A 24336-nucleotide genomic window follows, 5' to 3' on the forward strand; every position below is an offset into this window, starting at 1 on the left:
TAGCTTCTTTGGACTAAATTCTCGTTATTCGATCAGACTCAAATATTGCATTAGTTAGTTTAAGCTACTAAAGACAAAAGTAATGCCCATCGAAAGCAAGTCTATATTTAAGGGCAGGTCTACTGTTCATCTATAACAATGAAATCTTATATAAAAGAAAAAATTTCTTTTCTCTTTTTATTTATTGTTTATTACTATTAACAACTTTGCTCGAAAACTTTTCACATTGAGAATGATGAAAAATACTTTTTTCATACTTACATATGTATGTATGTATGTATTGTGTACTAACTGTATTGGTTTATATAAATACCCTACAAACAATTGGAAGATATCATATTGAAGCAATATCTTCATTTTATCATTCATATGAAAATCTTCATAGCAATATTTTCTTTATATCGTAATTTTATTACTTAAGAGAAAAATGGATGTTTGTATGTATGTTCCGAATGAACTCAAAAACGGCTGGACCGATTTTGATGAAATTATGGTGGAATCTTCAGAATAGCCCATCGGGTAATACTGTAAAGTCAGATTTTTGATTTTCGGTCTGTGGACGGAGGGTTGTATAAAAATCAAATATTTACATTATACCGCTAAATACATCTACATACAGTGGTGGCCAAAAAATTTAAATAATTGTGGGTGGCCAAAATGGATAAAATGGATGTTTGTATTGTTCCGTATAGACTCAAAAAAGGCTGCACCGATGTATATGAAGTCTTCACGGAATCTTAAGAAAAGCCTCGTATAATTGTTGAGCGACCTTTTCTTTATTTCTTATAAATAGTTTATATAGTTTCCTATATACAGGCTTTCAAGGCCAGTGTTGATGTATGATATCGGTATAATCTTATGGAATATACATACATTGTCTCAAACAATTGTCCGTACCCCATACAGCTGAAAATACTTTTGATTATAATTCAAAAAATATTTACCCGAAAAATATTTTCTCCTCTACAACGCTAAGGAAGTGGTGCTTCACCATCCCCAGAGCCCAGATTTAAACCCATAGAACATCTATGAGTTATTTTGGAGAAAAAAATTCGACAGCATAAAATTACTAATAAGGAAATGCTGAAAGATGTCATCGTTCAAGAATGGTGCTATAGTGGTGCAAAAACTACAGAAAAAATGGCTTTATCGATGAAAAATCTTTTAAGAGACGTAATTGCTAATAATATGTATTTTATAAATAGATACAGTATAGGGTCAGTATTTTTCGAATTATAATCAAACGGACAATTGTTTGAGACAGTGTATATAGTAGCAATATAAACATACTATATAGAAAAATAATAATAAGCATAAATTAAGACAAAAACCATACAATGAACATCTGTATTTTGAAAATGTAACTTCTCATTATGATTTTATAATTTTGCTATTCAGATATACATACATACATATGTACATATTAAAATAAAAATTATCTGCATGTATTGCCTTTTTATTTTTGAGGAGTATTGTTTTCGTATTGCATAAAAGTATCGTCCTGGCCGCACAAATTTTTCCGAAGCGGACACTTCCATAATACGAATATGATTGTTGCCACAATCAATTTTTTCTTCGAAGCAATAAGATTTCATGTCATTTTCATATTATTTTGCTTGTGAACTATATGAACAAAAGAAATAAATAAATGGGAAATGTGTATATTAGGGTGGCCCTTAATAAACAAAAGTTGGATTTTGGCCATTCTCACCCTCCAGTTTGGTGAACATTAGTAAAAAAATCATCCTGAAAAAATTTTAGGTAAATCGGTTGGGGATAAGACGTGCCGCAATCCCTCTGAAGTTTTGAGATGCATTTACAAGGGGAAAAAATGCATTTTTTTCAGTTTTTGTAAAAATTTTGCCATTATAAAATTAATTTTGTAATTTAATTTAAAAGAATCGAAATGTTAACGTAATTGTCGTTCTAATGAGACATTTACGTGTCTCAGGCCACTAGAACAAGAAATGTAGGAACAAAATTAACATATTTTGATAAATATTAAAATAAAAGCTCATTTTTACTTAAAATATGTCCATATTTACTTGTATATGAGTTTTTGTCTTCTTAGGATACCGTTAACCTATTCTTAGGTATGAACAAAAAAATAAAATTTTTTTAACGGCAGTTTCAAAAATCCATTTTAAAATTTTTAAAAATTTTGTTAAACAAATTTCAGAATTTTTTGATCATCTCATTGTTATTTATTAAGAATATAATAGGGAATAAAAATGTGAAAAAATTATGAAAATATCTCTTATAGTTTTTCCGTACCTGCGATTTAAATTTTGAAATTTTCGAGAAAAACCAATTATTTGGTAATTTTTAGGCCAATGAGCTCTATTTCCTTACTCTTATGAACTTTAGGTAAAACCTATTGAGAATATTATAGTCCAGATAATTTTAAATATACTCTGAAACTTTTACTAAAATCGGAAAACGTTAACCCTTAAATTGTGAAGGTCAAAGGTCAAATTTTTCAATATTTGGAATTTCTCTTGGAAAAATTTCGAAATGTTCGAAATGTTGTATATTTTTGGGACGATTTTGACGAAATTTAACAAAAGTATAACACAAAGCCTAGTATTTACCAAAACAGCAAAAAAATTAAAATTAACTCCATATAGCACTTGTTGTTAAAATGACCCCAAACTTCTAAAACCATAAAAAAATTATGATTTTAAATGTTTGGGGTCATTTTAACCCCAAGTGCCATTAAACCTTAATTTCCATTCTTGTGCTGTTATTATAAACCCTAGAGTTTATGTTATATTTTTGTTAAATTTCATCGAAATCGGCCCAAAAATATACAACATTTCGAACCTTTCGAAATCTTTACAAGAGAAATTCCAAATATTGAAAAAATTGACATTTGACCTTCACGATTTAACGGTTAACGTTTTCCGATTTTAGTAAAAGTTCCTACGAAGACAAAAACTCATATACAAGTAAACATGGACATATTTTAAGTAAAAATGAGCTTTTATTTTAATATTTCTCAAAATATGTTAATTTTGTTCCTACATTTCTTGTTCTAGTGGCCTGATACACGTTAATGGCCTGGCGAATTTTCAATAACTTTAACATTTTTTGACCAATTTCTATTTTTTATGTCTCATTAGAACTACAATTACGTACACATTTCGATTCTTTTAAATTAAATTACAAAAGTAATTTTTTAATGGCCAAATTTTTACAAAAACTGAAAAAATGCATTTTTTCCCCTTTTCCTTGCATCCCAACCGATTTACCTAAAATTTGTTCAGGATGATTTTTTTTACTAATGTTCACCAAACTGGGGGGTGAGAATGGCCAAAATCCAACTTTCGTTTATTAAGGGCCACCCTAGTGTATATACTTGATCTCAACTAAAGTATAGGTAGAGAGAGACATTTTCACAAGGCAAAAAATAAATTAAAATGCTTATCATTGCATTGATATAGCCAAGATTTAGAGTATAAAAAACTAATATTCAAAAAAACGATTTGTCGATTAACAGAGAATTTAACCATTTTTGAAAACAGCTTTTATTATTATTTTAGAACTTTCAAACATATGTATATTTATATAAGGAAACCAAAATCAGGATAGAAGTAAACTACGTAGTTATTGCTGTTTTTAGTAGTTAGGAAAGATTAAACATATTTAATACGTATACTATTTTACAATATATCGAATGTTTAATGAGCTATGTGATATGGTGCGACATCCGGCTGAAACCAAAGTTCATATCTTTCATTTCAGCCCATAAAAAGTCCATAATCATGACACTGCTCTGAATTGCTTTAAAATATTTTTGAATACCGACAGTAAATTAAAAAAATCAAATTTTTCTTTAGACGATGAAATTGTATTACGATACATAAGTTTTTGAGAAATAATAATACTCAGTCTGCTGTCTGCAAATACCTTTACTAAACAAGGAAGAATTGAATATTTTCTGAAAAACTATATTTGTATAGTGTATAATACAAGTACTTATACAAGTACATATAATTTTTTAATTTAATTCATTATTTATTCCGAGTGAAATAGTAGTGCAATGCACCTTTTACCCATAAAAATGTGGTAAAACACATATGTATGTATATATCTATCTGTATGTGTTCGTTTGTTTGTAGAATGTTAGATGATACTCCTTTCTACATTCATACATTTGCCTTTACTGGAATACAGACAGACATAAATATACACATATGTATGTAAAAAAGCATTAAAACAACTTAAGTCAAAAATCATAGATTTCTCAATAGATGTCAGCTAAATATGAAGCACATAATTTAAACATTTTTTATTCAGTTGATGTTAACAATAGTTAACAATTTGTACTAGTTACAATTTGTACTACCGATTTATTTCACTAGTTTAATACAACAATTTAAATATTCAATCTCTTTTAATTATAGCACACTGGCAATACGGTTGATGTTAAGTCAAACAGTGTTTACGAAATACTGACTCCTCAGCAACTCGCCATTATTATTTATATACACAGTGGCATCTTCTAGTAGTTTCTGGAATTATCTAACGGCAAAAACTAGCATGTTCTATTTCCACAATGATCATCTAGAGCTTTTAGCAACTTTAATGAACAGCGTGTTATCAACATTGTTGATAACTAGAAATTTCTTCAGATAGAAATGCTTATAAACATAATTAATGTTGCAAGCTGCCGTTATAGATAATGCAATTTCGTAACAATATTTTCAATTATATGAATGAAGATTGTTAAGCTTTTTTAAAACAATTGCATGGTACTGTAAAAGTTGTACATATTTTAAAATTAATGAAAATTCTTTAGCAGTTAGTTTGCATGGGTCCATACATGAGTTTTTATTAAAAACATAATATGTAATTTTGCTTAAGGCGACATAAGATGTTTTGCGATATTGCCAAAGATAGAAACACACGTATGTTATACATTAGGAATGAGCCAATTTGTATGAAATAAAAGTGTGAAATATTTAACGGAGACCTATTCTTGTTTTAACACTTTAAGTATATGAGAGAGACCTGTCAACTTAACTTGCTGATTTCCTAGGAGAGAGTCAAATGATGCCTTTAGGCACTCTGTGATAAATCACGGAACTAATCCATAAGCATATGTTCTGTTTTGAATATTACAATACGGCGCATAACATTTTATTAAACTTAATTGGTTATATTTTTTGTCACATTTTTTTTATTTTTTTTTAGAATTCAATGATAAATTGTTAATTTGTTGTCGCAATTGGTCAAGTGAACTGATGATATATTCTATTTCAACATGTCACGGGACTATTTTTTTTAAATTTCAATTTGTACACAATATTGGTATTAAAATATTTTGAAACGATTACATGTACTATATTTGAATTTGCGATATTGTTTATTCTATTATTCGCTCAAAACAAATTATAAATAGCAGAAACCATAATAAATAAGAAAAGTATTAATAAATAAGCATTAGAGTGGTTCATATGAAATAAAGTATTTCTGTACTTTTTTAATATTTTTCTATTTACGATTTAATTGCAATATTTTTATTTTTTGGATTGTAAATATCATTAGCTAGCAACCCTGACAAATAATTTAATACGGTATCATAGCTTTTATTTAGGTTGCAAAGGTTGCCAACTTGGGGTCGACCTAATACGCACACGTCCATCCATATAAACAAGTACATAGTATGTGAAAGTGCATGTAATTTATATATTGTAGATATGTATGTATATAATATATATTATATATACTACATACATATGTATACATATGTGTACATTGTCGTCAGATGAGACGAGAGTAGGAGTAATTACTTTTGACCTTGTTAACAGTGAGTGGTATAAAGTTCAATGATAAAAGTAATCGATTATTGCTGTCATATTTCCTCTATTATTTTACACTTATTCATTTCTGTGCGTTAGTTAGTGTTTATTTCCAATGAAAGTTTCTGGAATGATGTATTATAAATATGTACATTAGCGTGTCCCAAAAAATAATTTTTCTTTTGGCTCAAGCATAATTTTTTTTAGATTTTTTGGAAGAGTTTTAAAGGTCGCTCAAGTCGATTTTCGGCCTTTTTGGAGTTTTCTTCATAACTTTGTCAATATCCACGATTTTCATTACTTTTGAGGACACAGTTTAAAAGAAAAATGTCCATGCTTTATTTCTCTGTGCAAACATTTTTAGTTTTTGCAATGAATTGGCTTACTAAGGTGCCCTACATTTTTCCACAAATTTTGTAAATAAGGCTTTATAAATTTTAAAATTTTTATGAAAATGAAAAAAACTAACAATTCAGTTTGAAACATCAATTAATTCTTAATAACTTAGGGACAACAATTTTCATTTAACAGTTTTATTTTAAAATGTACCAAAATTTTTTAGAGATTTGTACTCGTTAAAATGATTTTCGGAAGTGGGTTTTGTATGGGAGCTATGACTAATTATGGACCGATCGCCACAAAAGTGTGAGTTTAGCTTATATAAAACTTATTTCTGCTCAATTTGGTTTAAATATCTTTATAACTAAGATATTTATGAGATTTTATCTATTTTTAGATAGGTCAATCGTATGGGGGCTAGTAGAAATAATGAACCGATTCCAACCAAATTCAATAAGATTCGTTCAATTGGCAATACAAAAGCTTGTATCAAATTTTATCTTTGAAATTGCGACTTGTAGTTTGATTACACTATGGTGTTGTAGGGTATAAAAATCATTTTGTGTACACAAAAGTTTTTGTTTGCTTTATATAACTCAGGAACTGTAAAAGCAAATTCAAATTGTTGTCTCTAAATTATTAAGAATTAATTGATCTTTCAAACTGCATTTTTACATTTTTTCATTTTCATAAAAATTTTAAAAGTTATAAAGCCTTATTTACAAAACTTATGGAAAAATTTCAAAAAATTTTAATGTAGGGCACCTTAATGAGCCAATTCATTTGCACAGAGAAATAAAGCTCGGACATTTTTCTTTTAAACTGTGTCCTCAAAAGTAATGAAAATCATGGATCTTGACAAAGTTATGAATAAAACTCAAAAAAAGGCCGACAAACCCGATTTTTGGCAAAAACTCGATTTGAGCGACCTCTAAACCACTTCCGAAAAATCTGAAAAAAATCTCAAAAATACTATACCCTATAAGCTTTCAAATTATGCTTGAGCACACATGGAAATTAAAAAAAAAACTTTTTTTGGGACACACTAATGTACATACATATGTTGTGTACCAGTGAAGTGATTTGTTTGTACTTTTATATGGCTGTTATTGTATTTATCATGTTAAATTTCACAAATTTGGCATCAGCAATTATAGACATAAAATTAAATAAATAAATCCATAAGTAAGTAAATATTTAATATTTCAGGACTATTAATACATTATATACATACTTAGTATACAAAATCTCTTTGAAAGAATACTTTTTTTCTGTAATTTTAAAATAATTAATGTTTTATTTTTACGATTTCTCCCTATAAACATATATTAGTGTAGAATGTTAACAATTTGCATTTGTTAGGACAATAGAAATGAAACTTGTTTATAGTCTTTCCACATTAAAGTATATACATATTTATGTATATTCATATTGTTATAAGAATGTAGCACAAACTAAATACTTTTTATATAATAAAAATATGTATTATTAACTTTGTGTTATATTAAGAACATGTAATTCTATATAAATTGCAATATGAATGAATACCAGAATTGGTTTTCTTATGTCTGTAGATGTAGATATGTATATATAGTAAATATGTATGTTTAACAAAAAATCATTATCAATATATAAAGTGCTCTTACAAAATGGTACATGGTACAATTGTCCCAAGGCCATTAACACTGACCATAAATCAACCAACAAATCATAAAGAAATAATTGAATATTCAACAAGAGTAAAAAAAATATTGAAAACAAACAGCAACAAAACATTGTGAATCCCTACAGACTGAAACAACATAATGCAACCAACCAAACAGCAAAACTACCAACTTCTTAATTCAGCAGTAAAGAGTCTCTATCTATCTATCTATCTATCTATCCGTTCGTTAAACGTATTGTTTGTTGTTTTATCGGTAACCCACGGCAATAAAATTCGTAGAATTCGCGAATTCTACGAAAAAATAGTCAATGCGATAAACTTTTCATAATGAAGTAGAAACAAAAAGGAAAAAGAACATCAGAAAAGAAAAACACTTGTAAATATACTTGAAGTATATCATCATAACACAATATTAGGTGAAAACAATAGATAAAAGGAACAGCGTGGTCACAAAAATTAAAAAAAAAAAAAAAATGTAAACAACTACCAGGAGATAGAAGGATGCATACATTGAAATACATTGGGTAAATAAATAGAAGTATGGAAAAAGCAATGGGATACTGAGAATCGTTTCCTCATATTTTGTAAACAATAAAACTATGAATAAATTTCATAATTTTACTTTTTTCGCTTCAAATCCAAACAAAAAATTATAACAACAACTGTTTAAAAAAGTACCAGTACATTTTTCGAAAAGGATAATTTAAGTATTATCTAAATGAAATAGGAAAATGGTAGGATAACACCAACTCATGCTGAGATTTTTTACAAGGTAATACATAGGAATGTAGGTATGTATGTATACAGAAGCAAATTAACAACATTTTCCTAATAAGCCTGCTGATTTCTTTCTTAACTTAAAAATTTCGAGTTTTTGCTTTTACAATTTTACACTTTACCACAGTTTTGATTTGCTACATATTAATTATATATATTCTGGATCATTATAGATGGCGAAGTCGATATAGTTATGTCCGTCTGCCAAGTCCCCAAATAATTTAAAATATAAATGGCCAAGATATAAAGCAATTCGATTTTATGGGAAACATTTTCAAAATTTTATTTTTTCACCAACATTTGTTTTAACATAAAATTTTTCTCTAAAATAATTGCTTTTAATCATTAACGACCACACTCTAATAAATTTTCATGTAAATTTCCTACATTAATAGTAGGGAACTGTTCTCCTCCTATAATTAGGGTAAAAATACATGTTGAGTGTAAATTCAAATATTTTTTTTGATAACAAATGGTTTTTGTTTTTTTTAGAAATAAAATTTTGACAATTTGATTAATTGATTTTGATCAACATATTGTGCTTAAATTTACGCATATTGTGTAATTTTACATGAAACTTTACTTACTTTATAGTGGTAGATTTACATGCATTTTTTAGAGTGCATATATATATGTCAACTATATACGAAACAGAAAACGAAAATCCTAATACAGGTAAGCCTCCATTTACGCGGTACTTTATTTACGCGAACTCAAATTAGCAACCATTTTTTCAAATACGCGATTTTTTTACGCGATTTTTATATAACGCGGCAACAAACAACAAAAAAAAAACACAAGCGAATAACAGATTTTTTTTTGAAAACTTCGTTAATTTTTATAAATTTTTTGTTATGTTTATGTATTGGAATATTTTGTTTTCTTAATTGACATTTTTTCCTTAATTTTCGATAAGAAATGTTTTTTTTTAGTTGAGTTTTTTTACTTTACTTTTGTTTTAAGTATGTTTTTAAAAATACAAATAAAGTAAGTTTACTTAAAGTATATATCGTCGCCTTAAATGCAAACGGACGTAACTACATTTTTATTGTTTTTGCAGGATACGTTATAAAATCAATAATAATAGAGTATTCTTGGCAATTGTTCAATCAATCAGAAACTCGATTTTGAATTTTTGTGTGTTGTTGTAGCAGCAGCAGTGTTTGCTGAGTAGACAGCCCTTGGCAGAGTGAACTCGGGTCATTCCGGTGCGTAGAACCGGCTGTCGTGGGAATATTTTTTTTTGTGTAGTTACGTTCGCTTTCATTTAAGGTGACGATATATACTTTAAGTAAACTTATTTTATTTGTATTTTTAAAAACATACTTAAAACAAAAGAAAAGTAAAAAAACTCAACTAATAAAAAACATTTCTTATCGAAAATTAAGGAAAAAATGTCAATTAAGAAAACAAAAAATTTATAAAAATTAACGAAGTTTTCAAAAAAAATCTTTAACGCGATTTTTAGGTCCCAATTACTTTTTTGTTATGTGACTGATGTATTGTTTTACGCGAAATAAAAAATTACTGGTCCCACAAAAGCATTTCGTTCGAAATTAGAACCTCCAAACCGCGTAAATGGAGGCCTACCTGTACTCTTGTTAAAAACCTAATTAAATATTGCCATGTGTGTGAAAAAAGTATAATTATGTTATATTTTTTCATTGACTTTTCTATCTCCCTTTCCTTCTATGTGTTTATTCTATGATTCTATACTCTTACATCTTTTTTATTATTATAAGTAAATTATACTTTTTATATTTAATTAAAGATAGTTTAAAATTTAAAGGACATTGCTTTCTTATTTCCAATCTGTAGCGTTGAGATATCTTAGTGTTGCCGTTTAGTCTAGCTAGACCCAGATAACTCACCAAAATGTGTGTCTTTTGACCCCCTTCGGTTGCGATATATATTAAACTTTAACTTAAACTTTAACGGACTCCCTGGAATGTTATTACGGATCCGCATTTTGAATCGTCTTTATGGGTACATTCTTATTATTTTTATATATACATACATATACGTACTCTAACCAATCACGGTTAAATATTTAATTTAAATATAAGCAAATATTTTTGGATTTCATTGTCGCTTGACGAACGTTTTATACTAAGTAGTGTTGAGTGTTTCATTCTGATATTTGTTAACATACATAATTATTGCACAATTTAGTTCCAATTATTTACTAAGAATGATTGTAATAATCAACAGTTGATTTGATAGTTTCCACAACAAGCCAGCCAGTCAATAAATAACTTTGATGGCATATTGCCAACATATTTAAGTGCAACAGTTAATACTAATAACATACAAACACATTGTAGTAATATGTATGTATATAAACGACTTTTTAAAACTTTCAGTGTGGTGCGAACAAATTAACAATTAATTGATAGTTTAATAATAATAATATCCGTGTGGTTAAGTTTGAAAATTCCGTTGTTTGAGATATACAGTGGCGGCCAGATATTTTTTTATCAACTGAATTTTAAGTGCGATAGTGCCAAAACAAAAGGACCTAGCGGTATGGAAATTAGTATTAATATTTCTAGTTTCTCAAAAATATTTGGAAAAATCGGTACAACATATATGCACATCGTTTTACTCATATATTCTTTCAAAGGGTTGCCGTATTATTTACTTGAAATAAATGCGAATTCTAAGAAAACAAATTTACTACTTTTTCCGCAAAATGTTACCCCTAAAGCCTAGTACTCTGTTCATATTTGCGAAAAATTATGGTTTTTTCATGAGAAAAATTTTACATGTTGTTTGGCAGCTAGCTGTTGGTTTTAATTTCGTGCGAAAGAAGTGCTGCGTATGTTATTTCGTGAGAAAAAATAAGGTTGCCAGATTTATTTCACATGTTTTCCACAATAAAAACAGAGTACTGTTTTTGCGAAATTATTTCGCATATATTTCATTCAAATATTTTATATGTAGGTTGACAGCATTTCGCACGAAATTTTGAACAGAGTACCTAGCTTAAAGAGTTAAGAAAACTAAAAAATACCCACAAAAATTAATTCTATCATTTAATATTTTTTTACATTGTTAAAACAGTTAAATGTACGAAAATTCATTTGTAATTATGTAGTACATAAATAACTTGTTTATGTGACACACAAAAACACGATCATTCGAAATATTATTTTAAACACTCTCAAGACAATAATACACAATGCACAATGGTATGAGAAAAAAAAGAGGGAAATAAATCTGTAACTTCTAAACCCTTAGTCCGATTTGAATGAAATTTCACATGCGCAAAGGGGAAGTGTTGTCGAGTTTAAGTTTTGAATCTGGAACTCATGAGCCCAGGACCAAGAGCTGGGCCAGGGGTCTCCAAATTCGGACACCTCGGGTATGGTCAATTTTAAAAATCAAAAACCTTACATATAAGAATCTTCTCATCGAGCACTACATAAAACCAGCTATCAATTATCTCTTATAACTAAGGAGATATTCGCATTTGACAATTAAATTTTCAACATTTTTACCCACCCTCCAGTTTTTTGATGACCCCGGTTCCAAATATTATAGGATTAACAACAGATGTATATATCAAATAAAGAAAGAGTTGTTAAAAAATCATGACTGAGACCAAAGTTACATGCATACACGAGGTTTTATGTAGAGCTTGACGAGTTGATTCTATATATGTAATTTTTGAAATCGGAACACAAACGAAGAAATAGGATCATTTTTAAAATTGACCATATCCGAGGTGTCCTACATTGGATGCCCAAGGTCCCGCTCCTGGTGGACTCATGATGTCCAAATTCAAAACTTAAACTCGACTACACTTCGTCTTTGTGAAATTTTATTCAAATCGTACTAGGTTACAGATTTATTTTCCTCTTTTTTTTTCTCATACCAATTTGCAATGTATATTTCTTGTATTTTTGGTATTATGGCTAAAGAATTTCTTTTTTTGACTTCTTCTATTGCTATCTCAATTGCTACTTCTTCTACTAGGTCAACTGCTACCTTATTGATACCTTACTGCTACTTCTAAATGTAGAGCAATAGCAATGATTTGTATTTTAATGCCCCTACTCCATTTACAATTCATGTTTTATTACTACTGCTCTGTTTAGAGTTTTATTTTTTGATAAATAGTTAAAAATTTTTAGTTATCGTAGCTTTTTAAACACTGCATATATGAACAAAAATATGTGGAAATACGTAGACCCGCCTCTGCAAACATCCGCTGTTAATAACAGTTATGGGCGAAACAAGTGGAATTAAAAATACGAAATTTGGTCTGAATATCTTCTAACAATAAAAATATATGTACTTATATAAAACTTAGGAAATATCTTTAAAAAAATTTGATCAAACTGCAGAAAAATCGTATGTGTTCGTGGTGAATAGTGATACAGCTGAATAAAACACACTTGTGTCTTAATACAGTCCTTATGCATATACATTTGAGGAAATATTTGAAAAATTTATTGAGAATCACATGGAATTTAGCAAACAATTTTGTCCCTAATTAGCTTGCCGCCACTGTATGTATGTCCAAAATATCAACGGTTGAATTGTTTTTGGAAGAAATTGTCAAAATTTATTTGGTTTTTTATGGAACTTACTGCCTTTATTCTATAGTAAACGTTTATGATAAATGTTTGTACATTCTAACAATGTTTGTGCCTAATGCACTAAGTTAAATTTAGCGCACTACTTAAGTCTGCATTTTAGTAATATTTAGAATTATGGTTGGACTGTTTAAAAATGGGACAAGAAACGTGAATATTGAAAAAATTAAAAATACGTTTCCGATTTAACATATAGAGGCTTCAATTCAAAAATTAATAACGAAGTAACACAAATTTAACTATATTTGAAACAAAATTTACAAAATATACAGCCTTAATTAATATTTATAGTAAATAAATACATATATAAATTCATTCTGCATAAGAAAATATTAGCTTCAGATAAAACTTTAAAAGATAAAATTGGTTGACTATTAAAAACTTATTCACATATTATTTAATACTCGTACATTTATTTACTTGCAGTTATCAAACTGGAGAAAATATTACCGGGAGTAGAATCATCACCAGGAGTTTCAGAAGGTAATCATGTAATATCATGTCCTCTTATTACCTTAATGTCCTTTAAATAATTCGTTTAATTTTAGAATGGGGCTCTGGTTGGAAAGGTACAAATTTTATAGTAGAAATCGAAGAGGCTGCAACAACCTCTCCTGTAAGTTCAGATTATACCAACAGCCGAGAAGATATTTCCAGCACAGTGACAATAAATACCACAAATATGGTAACACAAGGTAAAATACAAACTTCACACTATATAGGGGTATTCAAACTGTAATATTTAATATGTATTGTAAATTAATTTTACATTATTTCTACGCAATCAAATGATCCATGATGAAACGGAGTTTAAACATCAATTTTCAAGTGATAAGGACACTGAAATACAGTCGTAAAGACATAAATACACATATTTGATTTATGTCTGTTGGATTATAATAACTAAAATAAAATCCTTTAGAAAACAACGGAAAAACATCAAACGTATTCAATTTTTATATATTAAATCATCCAGGACTCCATGGCGGCATCAAATACTTGTTCTTTTTTTTTGTTATTTTGTTTTCTTTTCGAGTGTTTGTCACGTAACATTATTTAACTTTGTATTCGAAATGAATGAATTAAATATTTATTTTCAAATAACAATATTTTATCTTATTCATATTTGTGCATGTACTCAAATACTACTATTGTATATGTTTAGATGATATCCAAAGCAATTGTGTTTTTTTTTATCGTTCAAGGTCCAAAAATTATTGTTCGGACGGAAGAGATTTTAATAGTTGGGTTTGTGTTAATGCTATGGGTCGGTGCTATTGTTTTATTCTTTAACCGTTGGGGCAAAATACGCATGCTAGAGCCGTATCAACCGAAATTTCAACAACAACATCGAGCTTCCTGCCCTTTGTCCGATATAGATCCCATACCTCATCAGGTAAATAATTTAATAACGCACGAATGCAATGAACTCAACTCAACATAGTTTACAAATTGAATTTTAATGTATTATATGAAATTTTTGTTTATCATTTCAGCGCTCGTCTGTTTCTCGAATGTCAATGGGTTTTGTTAACAATGTAAATATGCCATCATGTCAATTTGCTGCCTATAATCCAACGATATACTCAAAAGGTAAATTTTCACACATTTCACACTGTTGTACATTTAAAGATTTGCGTACTCAACATATACATGGCTACATTGAATTCTCTTCCACTATAACACCTCATTTTTCACAATCAACAAATATTTACACATCCTTTTCCCCACACAACTGCTGTTTGAATTTTATTTCATTTTGTTTCTGCTTTTGTGTCGCCTTTCATTTCGCTACACACAATTTAAGGATTTAAGTTTAAATTCAGTTCACTTGCTTCTCATATTACAATAGTTTCTTTCCATTTGCCAAAAATATAGTGAAAGAGGCCGATATCTACTTGTATTCAAAGAATTTTTGACAAAACCTACTTTGGCAAATATTACTTGTACCAATTAGTACAGATAATAAATTCAAATACAAATTTGTTATACCAATGCCATACAATTTCATATATGCTGAGATCTTAGAATAAATACATAGAACGGACGTAGAGAGAGAAATGAAAAATAATAAAATACATGGCAATATATTCTCATGTCAACAGACTTACGTTTTTGGCTCTCAGTTACCTATCTAGTTGTCATCTATAACTGAGATTATAATAAGTATTATTCATAACATAAATATCACTTTCATTTAGTTCATGGATTGAAAAAAAACATTAAAAGCATTTTTAAACCATAAGTAACTTCGTTAAGGCGATTAAAAGTATGGAAGGACTGAGATCGAACAATTCTTAACGTACATATACATATGGGCAATTCCACATGGATTCCATTCATGGATTGAAAAAAAAAACATTAAAAGCATTTTTAAACCATAAGTAACTTCGTTAAGGCGATTAAAAGTATGGAAGGACTGAGATCGAACAATTCTTAACGTACATATACATATGGGCAATTCCACGAGAATCGCTACCACGACTGAAAAAACAAAAACCCTTGAAACTTTTTTCAAGATGATTTGAATAGAAGTAAATAATAAAATGTTACTATGTGAAAAAATTTAGATCATATTACAACATTTTAAAGACAAAAATAATAGTTTAAACTGATTATATTTAATTTTTTAATGTATTTAGGCTAAAATTGCTTGTAGTATGAAATGAATTTGACTCTGATTGTTTTTTTGCTATTGTCAAATTGTTTATTGAAACCGAATACATACATATAAATTTTATGTATTATAAAATCATCCAAAGATTATTTTTATTTAAATTTGACGGATTGTAAAGGAAAAATATTTCGTTTAGAGTAAAAATTACAAGAAAACATAACGCTTCTCACGATTCGAAAATTTTCGCATATTTCTACATGTACCTCAAAAATACTTCCGTTTTATGTCACTTACGAAATATCCGTATTTGGCTTGATATTTTTGACAACAATGTTTCGAAAGAACTTATTATTTTTTTTTTTAAATATAGTACCCTCTGAATGGAACAAATAGACCAAATTATTTTTCAGGTACTCTTACTTTTGCAAAATCTATTCCATTCTATAGGCGTACAAATGTCACGTACGATGACATGGAATTGCCCATATGTTAATAAAAATTAAACCACTAAACTTACAGTTTTGATTTTGTTTTTATTTGATTGAAGTTATTATTACAATTTTGCTGGTGACTCATTTTAATCAGATTAACAACAAATGAACATAATTGACATTAAAAATAATATCTGACATACTTTACAAAGGTAACTTGTTCAAAAAAAAATCAAATAATACTTGTTTTAAAAGTTTTAATGAAAAACGTCTGTTAAGAATTTTTCGATCTCAGTCCTTATGTTTTATTTTTGTTTATACAAAATAAAACATACATAGACTTGATCAAAGGAAAAATTTTAGTTAGAAATAAATAATTTTGAAATAACAGAATTTTTAGTAATAACTCTAGGTTACAAGGTTTTTGTTCATGATTTGAAACATATTTATTTTAGGCAGTTTAACTTCGGAAAAAATGTAGAAAAAATCCAATAGGTCAAACTTTTGAGATATTTATTAAGAAAGAAAATACTAAACATAACATTAAGATTTGAAAGCCTATGTTCGTACATTAGAACATAGGCTTTCAGAGAAAGAAAATTGTGGCCACCCTGTTAGAACACTAGGTGTGATACTGGGTCAAGTCAAAGTAGGCCACCTTTATAAAGCAAATAGAATAATAAAAAATTCTGTTTATTTCACTAAATTATCTTTTATACTTTAAAAGATATTTGAGTTATTATTTTCGCAAATATCTTTATATCTTGTTTTATATCTAATAAACTCCAAACTAACATGGACATTTTTTTTTTTCAAAAATCTCAATCTGTCTAGTCGTGAAAAATAATCAAATTTAAAATTTTGAAATGAGAATGATAAATTGTGACAAAAATTAAGAATAAGAACAAGCTAAAATACTAGCATTAATTGAACTGCATAAAAATTGTACTAAAACAAAATATACTTAATCAGCTAGCGTACTTAGCCTTTCTCAAAAATAAATGTTTCATTCAATAAATAAAATTAAACAGCTATTTTTTTGTAAATTTGTGTAATTTCTCTTTAAAATACTGATTTGTTTTTTCTTCTTAGTTCATTCATAATATCAAAATAACATGCCAAAACTAAAAACTAAATATGTTCATTGCATTGTTGCATGTTGTACCAACATTAATGCCAGCCAGGTGTTACAAAAATATAAATTCAGATGTACAAATAAATACGAGTACATATCTATTAAAGGAATTTATTTATTTGCGGATAAATTGTACAATTGCAAGAATATATTATTTACTTACTTCGAATTATTTAGCTCTTTAAAAATGTAATTTAACTCGTTTTATGACAATACTAATTAAAAAAATGTATTCACTTGTCATTGTAAAAAGCCTACGAATTTTAAATTCTCACCGATTTCTGAATTAGTTTTAGATACTAAATAACAAAATATAAATTTATATTGTTGAAAGTTAGTTTAATAATTTTTGTTTACACACTTAACCATTTTGATTACTTGCATGAAATTATAATAAATCATGCAATATCTACTTGTAAGATTATACATATCTGTATAATTATACTCATACTCATTGAATCCTTAAAAACGAAAAGGACGAATAATAGCTTAAGTTTGTTTTTAATTAATTTTTACTTAATGTCATGTCATGTCAGTACATTAAATGGAATAATCTTTGCAAATAGTATTAGTATATTTATTCTATAAAGTTAATAATACTAAATACATGAATATTTGCTATACGAGTCGGATGTGTATGTACATATTCATTTTGTAAAGGAAACAAAGGATCAACGTATGAAAATCTCAACCTTTTAAAAAGACAAACATTAAAACAATTAATTTTAATTCATCAGAAAAATAAAAGCACTTGACTCAAGTTCCATCTAACTAACTCACTTTCCATACAATATTTATACATAAAAGATGAATGAATGAATGCGAGCATGAAAATCATTGTTATGTTCAACATGAGAAAACTGAGATAATGCTGTTAAAATTACTGGCATTTTAACAACGCACACGAGTGAGTACATAACAATTTCCACACCCAACAAACATTTTACCTCAAATGACCTTCAACTAAAACATCGTATAAAGTATATATTCATTTGGTTGTTTTCATTGCTTAAAAATAATGTTTAGACTTTTTTCTTGTCAGCAATTCATTCATAAAAATAACCATTTATTGATTGACCAAATTGCTTCTTAATTAAAATCGAATCCAAATTGTATATACATATTCTTCATCAAATTTGTAAAAATGTTTCTAAAGCTAATTTGTTATTAATTTTAATTGGAGAATATCTTCATGATTCATTATATGTATATCATTAAGCTAATTTGATTCAAAGAAAAATTTAATGATTTAATAATGAATTAATTCTCAAAAGAATCGACCCAAACAAAAAATATTTTTTCAATAATTCAAATTCTTGAAACACAGATCTATTGATGAGTGCTTTAGATATTGTATTATATTGTATATCTCAAAAATCAACAATGGCCAAAGATTATGTGATATATATAGCATAAAAAACGACTTTTCTGATTTCTAAGTTTTCTTTCATATCAAATTCTTTGCTGGTATTGTGGTGTTAATATGCACATATGTGTATTGTATGTTTATACCCAGCAGTTTTAGAAATAGTCCATGATCTTTTGGTTGACTGCAATATACATATGGGGCATTTCATGTCAAGTGAACCAACTTTTGAAATCGATGTCTTCCGATCGGGATGAAATTTTCACCAAGGTTAGTTCTATTGGATAGTAACTGACACAATTTTTCAACAAGATCGGTCGAGAACTCTCTGAGTTATAGGGGGTAAAATTTTGACATTTTGGTCAAACAGGGGTTTTTTCTTATCCATGTAACTTATTACCTATTGTTCTTAGCAAAATGTGTCCCAAATGGTTTGGATAGCTCTTTCTTCAATCTTTCAAAAAAAAATATTTAAAAAAAAAATAAAAAAATTTTAATATTTTTTTTCCGAAATCAAAAACTTTTTTGACTTTTTTTTAAAATGGACCCTTTTTTTTCTTAAAATAAAGCTTAGATATTTTCCTTGAACACCTATTTGGTCGCTTAGTGGGATGCGAGTGGGATATCAATCAAAATAAATATTTTGTAACTCAAAACATACAATTTTTGACTTTTTTTGCAAAATCAAAAACTTTGTTGACTTTTTTTTTCATTTTTTTTTTAGCTCAAACAAAAGCTTAGATATTATCCTTGAAGTCCCTGTTTGACCAAAATGTCAAAACTCAGAGAGTTCTCGACCGATCTTGTTGAAAAATTGTGTCTGAGTTACTATCCAATAGAACTAACCTTGGTGCAAATTTCATCCCGATCGGAAGACATCGATTTCAAAAGTTGGTTCACTTGACATGAAATGCCCCATATGTATATATTTTTGTTCATTTGATGCTCATGTGTTGTTAGTAGTACACATATAAGGCAATATGTTACTTTATACATCCCACACCAGTAGTAGTCTATTGAAGATTCAATTGTCACTTGGTGTCCCTTTGTAATCTGAAGTGTAGTATGTTTAATTTTTTTATTTTCTTTCCATTTTAGGGATAAGCAATGTTTCTCACCATAAAATATATAATGCTGGTTATATGTATTATCAATTTACTGTCCCTTATAAGAACAAACTGTTGTCATTTCATAAATCTAATTATATTTCTATTTAAGGTCTAACATTATCTGACAAAGTCAATTTACATTAAAAGTGTCCTTACTTTAGAGACTAGATATTCCTTACATCTACTATAGAATCGTTTTGTTCCTAGCACTACTTTCAGTTTATATATTATTAATTATAATTGTTATTAACTATAATAATAAAATATCGTCGTAGAATATTTTATACTGGCTTTTGACTGTCTGTCCCCAGGTAGTTAGTATGCGTCGACTACTCTAGGCCAGCTATAATCTATTTGTAATCTATGTTGGATCAATTGACCGCCTGCTTAGGACACACACAAGTTAAAATTACTAATCACGTAATATATATGTATGTAACCAGTGGTCACTCTATATGATAGGTAAAATTACTAGTTCGGAACAGTCACCCAGCAGTGCTGGGTACTTACATATGTAAGTATACAGTATGTAGATACGTATGTAATGTTGTATGGATGGATGTTTTTACAAATGGGTATTATTCCACATCCGTTTCCTTTAACTTTTAACATTAGTTGGAGATTGTTTGTAGAAGTAAGCAAGAACTTAACGGATATATGTACATTCACACACATACACTTACATACGTTAAAAGGCACATATTGTACATTAGGGATATAACTATATGTGTGCTCTCTACGCGGTGTCAATTTTATATTATTTATTTACGAAAATATTAGTTTTGAGTCATCTTGAAAAATGTGTTCAATAAAATAAATGATAAACAAACCAATCTAATTTCCAAACTAGTTGACGTTTAGTTTTAGAAAAAAATTATATACATATATTTTTGGTTAATAATATTAAGTAATTTTCATATTAGCAAAAAATTATAAAAAGGTATAAGCCTAATTTCATAGTCAGTCATACGCATAGATTTTTTTATTGTCATATCCACAGCACATTAAAAGTGTATGCAGGATAGTGGTAATTGTGTGAGAGAAGTTATTCTTCTAGAAAATTTAAAGATATCTATTAATCCTTGTACCCAGTGAAAAACTTTTCCAATGCTATCCGAAATTGTGTAAAATATTTGATTATTTTTAAATAGTAGTCCTACTTATGTATATGCATGTTAGTTAACAATATTGCACATGTGTTGGTATCTTTTACATTTTCTTCAGGCAAAATAGTTTTAAATTTTATAAAAATGTTTTAAATTTTAATTTATTAGAATTTTCAATACCAACAAATTACATGTCAGAAGTTCCAAAAAAATGTTTTCTTTATTTGTGCAGAATAGAATGAGAATGTATTTTCTAACGAGTCTACCTTATATTGTTGTGTCATGCATTTGGCCAAAAACAAAATGCCTGTTGTTTTGCATTGTGGTTGGTATTTGTTGCAGCGACGCAATCACTTTGTTAATTCGCCTTGCGTTTTTCATTACAAAATGATACCCTTAACCTTCTAACCGGCCAATTTTATTTCGAGGTAAAATAATATACCTGGTTATTGTTTGAAAAAAAAAAGAAATACGTTGGAATAAAAACAAACAAAAGACAAGTGCACGTTCTTATTTATCACAATAAGTAAATTGTTTGTCTCTTTACACATATTTACCGTTATAATGGGAAAAATAACCAAATAAAGCAGCATTACACACATTTAACATATCCGCCTAAAGGCAGCTTTGCCGGTTAGAGGGTTAAAAATAATACTGAAAAATTTAACATATAAAAAATGAATGAAGAAATTATTATGTTTTTATATTTTATGTTTCTATTTAATAAGTACATAATATAATTTGTCAGTATTATAATAAAGTAGTTTTCATTATCATCATTATTATTTTAAACACACACTTTTACCACTATCTACTGTTTACCACTAACTACTATTTAAAACCTTATTAAGTACAGAGATATTTGTTTAATTTTTAGGTTACGCGGCACATTCTAGACCGCGACAGAACTCGGTATTTGTAGGTCCAAGCCCAAATCAATTTCTAATGCCAAAGCCACCACGAAAAACCCGCTCTGCCATGGATTTACATTCGATGGTCCTGGATGAAACAGCTGAGCAAGTATAAAAGAAAGTGCAATTGCAATTTGATGTGATGTGATTATTTTTGGCACATTCTTGTTAATATTAAGGTATTCATTCACTCTAACTGTAAAAGAAAGTCTTACCAATTAGAAACCTTTACTAACAAGGAACACATTTTTAAAACCAAAAAAATAATGGAACAAAAAAAAACATAGTTATGTAAAGGCTCAATTACTCTATATATCTTTATACTAAGAATACATATAATTTATTATCTTAAATTATCTCTTTTTCTACTGTCTTTATTAACTATTATTACTCTATTCTACTACTATTTTATATGAAATCTTTAAATTGAAATGTTAGTATCATTCATTTAAATTACACTTAAATACATACATACGTACATATACTATATATGTATGTATACATACATATATACATACTTATTTATTTACTTCTTAACATATTTACTCTTCAACTATCTATACTCAAGTATGTACATATCGCACACCTAGTCCAAAAGTGACACAACTCAAAATTAATTTGTCGGGTTAAAAAAAACGAATTTTACGCTTAAACTCTGCACAATACACTTGTTCATCTATACAAAAGATATCAGTGTATTCTGTTGTTGTTAACTGTGGCTAAAAAAACACTAATGTCTTTCATTATGTTTCAATTGGTATATATTTATTTTCGATTTCTGAAAATTTTTAATTTTGAGTTGTGTCACTTTTGAACTGGGTGTGCGATATGTACTTAAGTACTTACTTAATTATGTAATATGTTTTTAAATCTTAGTAGATCTATTAAATCTGTAGTTGTTTTGTTAACTGTTGTTATCTTTAGAAAAGAAAAAACATTTTTTTATAAGATTAAGATTAAGTAAGATAAGCTTAAATAAAGGATGTATCCGAAGAAGAACATTTATTTATCGAATATTTTTTTTTTACATTTCTACATGCATAATTGTTCGTTATGTATGTAATAACTATTTACTATATACATACATATATAAATGCATACATACATACATACTTGCTATATATTTTACATATGTAATAAAAATAATAATAAACTTGTGGATCAATTACTATATAAATATACTATATTTATACACTTACAAATACATACCAAAAAATTATATATAAAATTATTTAACTATTAAAATTTTGCTACGATTATTTCAATAATGATGGTTTCTGTCATCACATTAAAATTTCATTTCATTTATGTTTATTACTTTTTCCATAAAGTATCACTTATGCCCGTGATTTCAACAAATAGATAGTTACTTTATAAAATAGTCGTACCATGTCAATGTAAAATGGTATTTTAAATTTGTTAAAATTGCAGGCATATAATAAAGAAATCGCTCTTACTATTCATACAATTAATTCGCGAAATTATTTACCATGAAACAAATATTTGGTCAATTCACAAGGTCTCATATCAGTCTTATTGTCATAATGTCCTAATATATCACGACTCGGCGGCTCGGCTTAACCGAATCTTAGGCATTCGGCACAAGTGTCTTCTGGTTGGTTACGATAACACAATAAACATAACATACAGAGTAGTATTATTTTAGGACATTTTTTCCTTGAAAAGCAGTCAAAACCATTGTGAAATATTAGGACATTATGACAATATGACATGATAAGAGACCAGAATTGACCAATTTTTTTTTTTTATCTGAAAATTTATTGTGTTTTTGTAAAATAAACGATAAATTTGTGTATACATTTGCTGAATTCACAAAACCCCTTGTATAATTGTATCGAGTGTATTATTGAATTCAAATACAATAGTGTAACCTTGTTGTTGGAAATTTTCATACAAAAATTAAATACACTTATACACTTTTATTTTGTATGTTTTTAAAAAGTTGTATTGGTTTACAGCTATAAATTTCTCTGAGCACACATAGTACCCGTATATGTGAGAGAGTAATTTGAAAAAAATAAGAGTCGGTCTACTTGTTATACATACTACGCTTTCAAAAACATTCATACAATATAGAATGGGTGTTCACAAACTAATAAACAAAAATTGTATTTAATACAAGATACACGATACAAATTGTTGTGAATTCAGCAATTGTTTATGACAAACGATAAATACCGCTTGTTTTACAAAACAAAACAATCATTTTATTATTCATACAAATGTATATCAAGTCTCTTTTTTGTTTTTTATAATATATATTGAAAAAAAAATACACCAAATAAAATTTGGAATATATAATTATTAAATAAACAGCACTGTTTCTCTCAACTCATATTCATTTCATTATATTTAGTTAAGGAACAGTGCTCAAGGCAATGGAAAAAAGCTTTACTACAAACATATACAACAAACAAAACTCTAACAAAAATATTTATGATAAAAATAATTAA

The 24336-nt window shown here is 27.9% G+C and overlaps 1 protein-coding gene across 1 annotated transcript in view; it reads left to right on the top strand.

Annotated features, from left to right (window-relative positions):
- Positions 1-22237, top strand: part of LOC135958827 (uncharacterized) — a 141027-nt gene extending 118790 nt beyond the window's left edge. The window contains exons 2-6 of the mRNA XM_065509738.1: positions 13614-13670; positions 13736-13882; positions 14393-14583; positions 14684-14780; positions 21829-22237. Coding sequence (XP_065365810.1) covers positions 13870-13882; positions 14393-14583; positions 14684-14780; positions 21829-21977 — 450 coding nt within the window. The 5' untranslated portion in view covers positions 13614-13670; positions 13736-13869 and the 3' untranslated portion in view covers positions 21978-22237. The remainder of the gene's footprint in view (positions 1-13613; positions 13671-13735; positions 13883-14392; positions 14584-14683; positions 14781-21828) is intronic.
- The last annotated feature ends 2099 nt before the right edge of the window (positions 22238-24336 follow it).

Source organism: Calliphora vicina, chromosome 4 (genome assembly GCF_958450345.1).
Source record: "Calliphora vicina chromosome 4, idCalVici1.1, whole genome shotgun sequence".
Lineage (NCBI taxonomy): Eukaryota > Metazoa > Arthropoda > Insecta > Diptera > Calliphoridae > Calliphora > Calliphora vicina.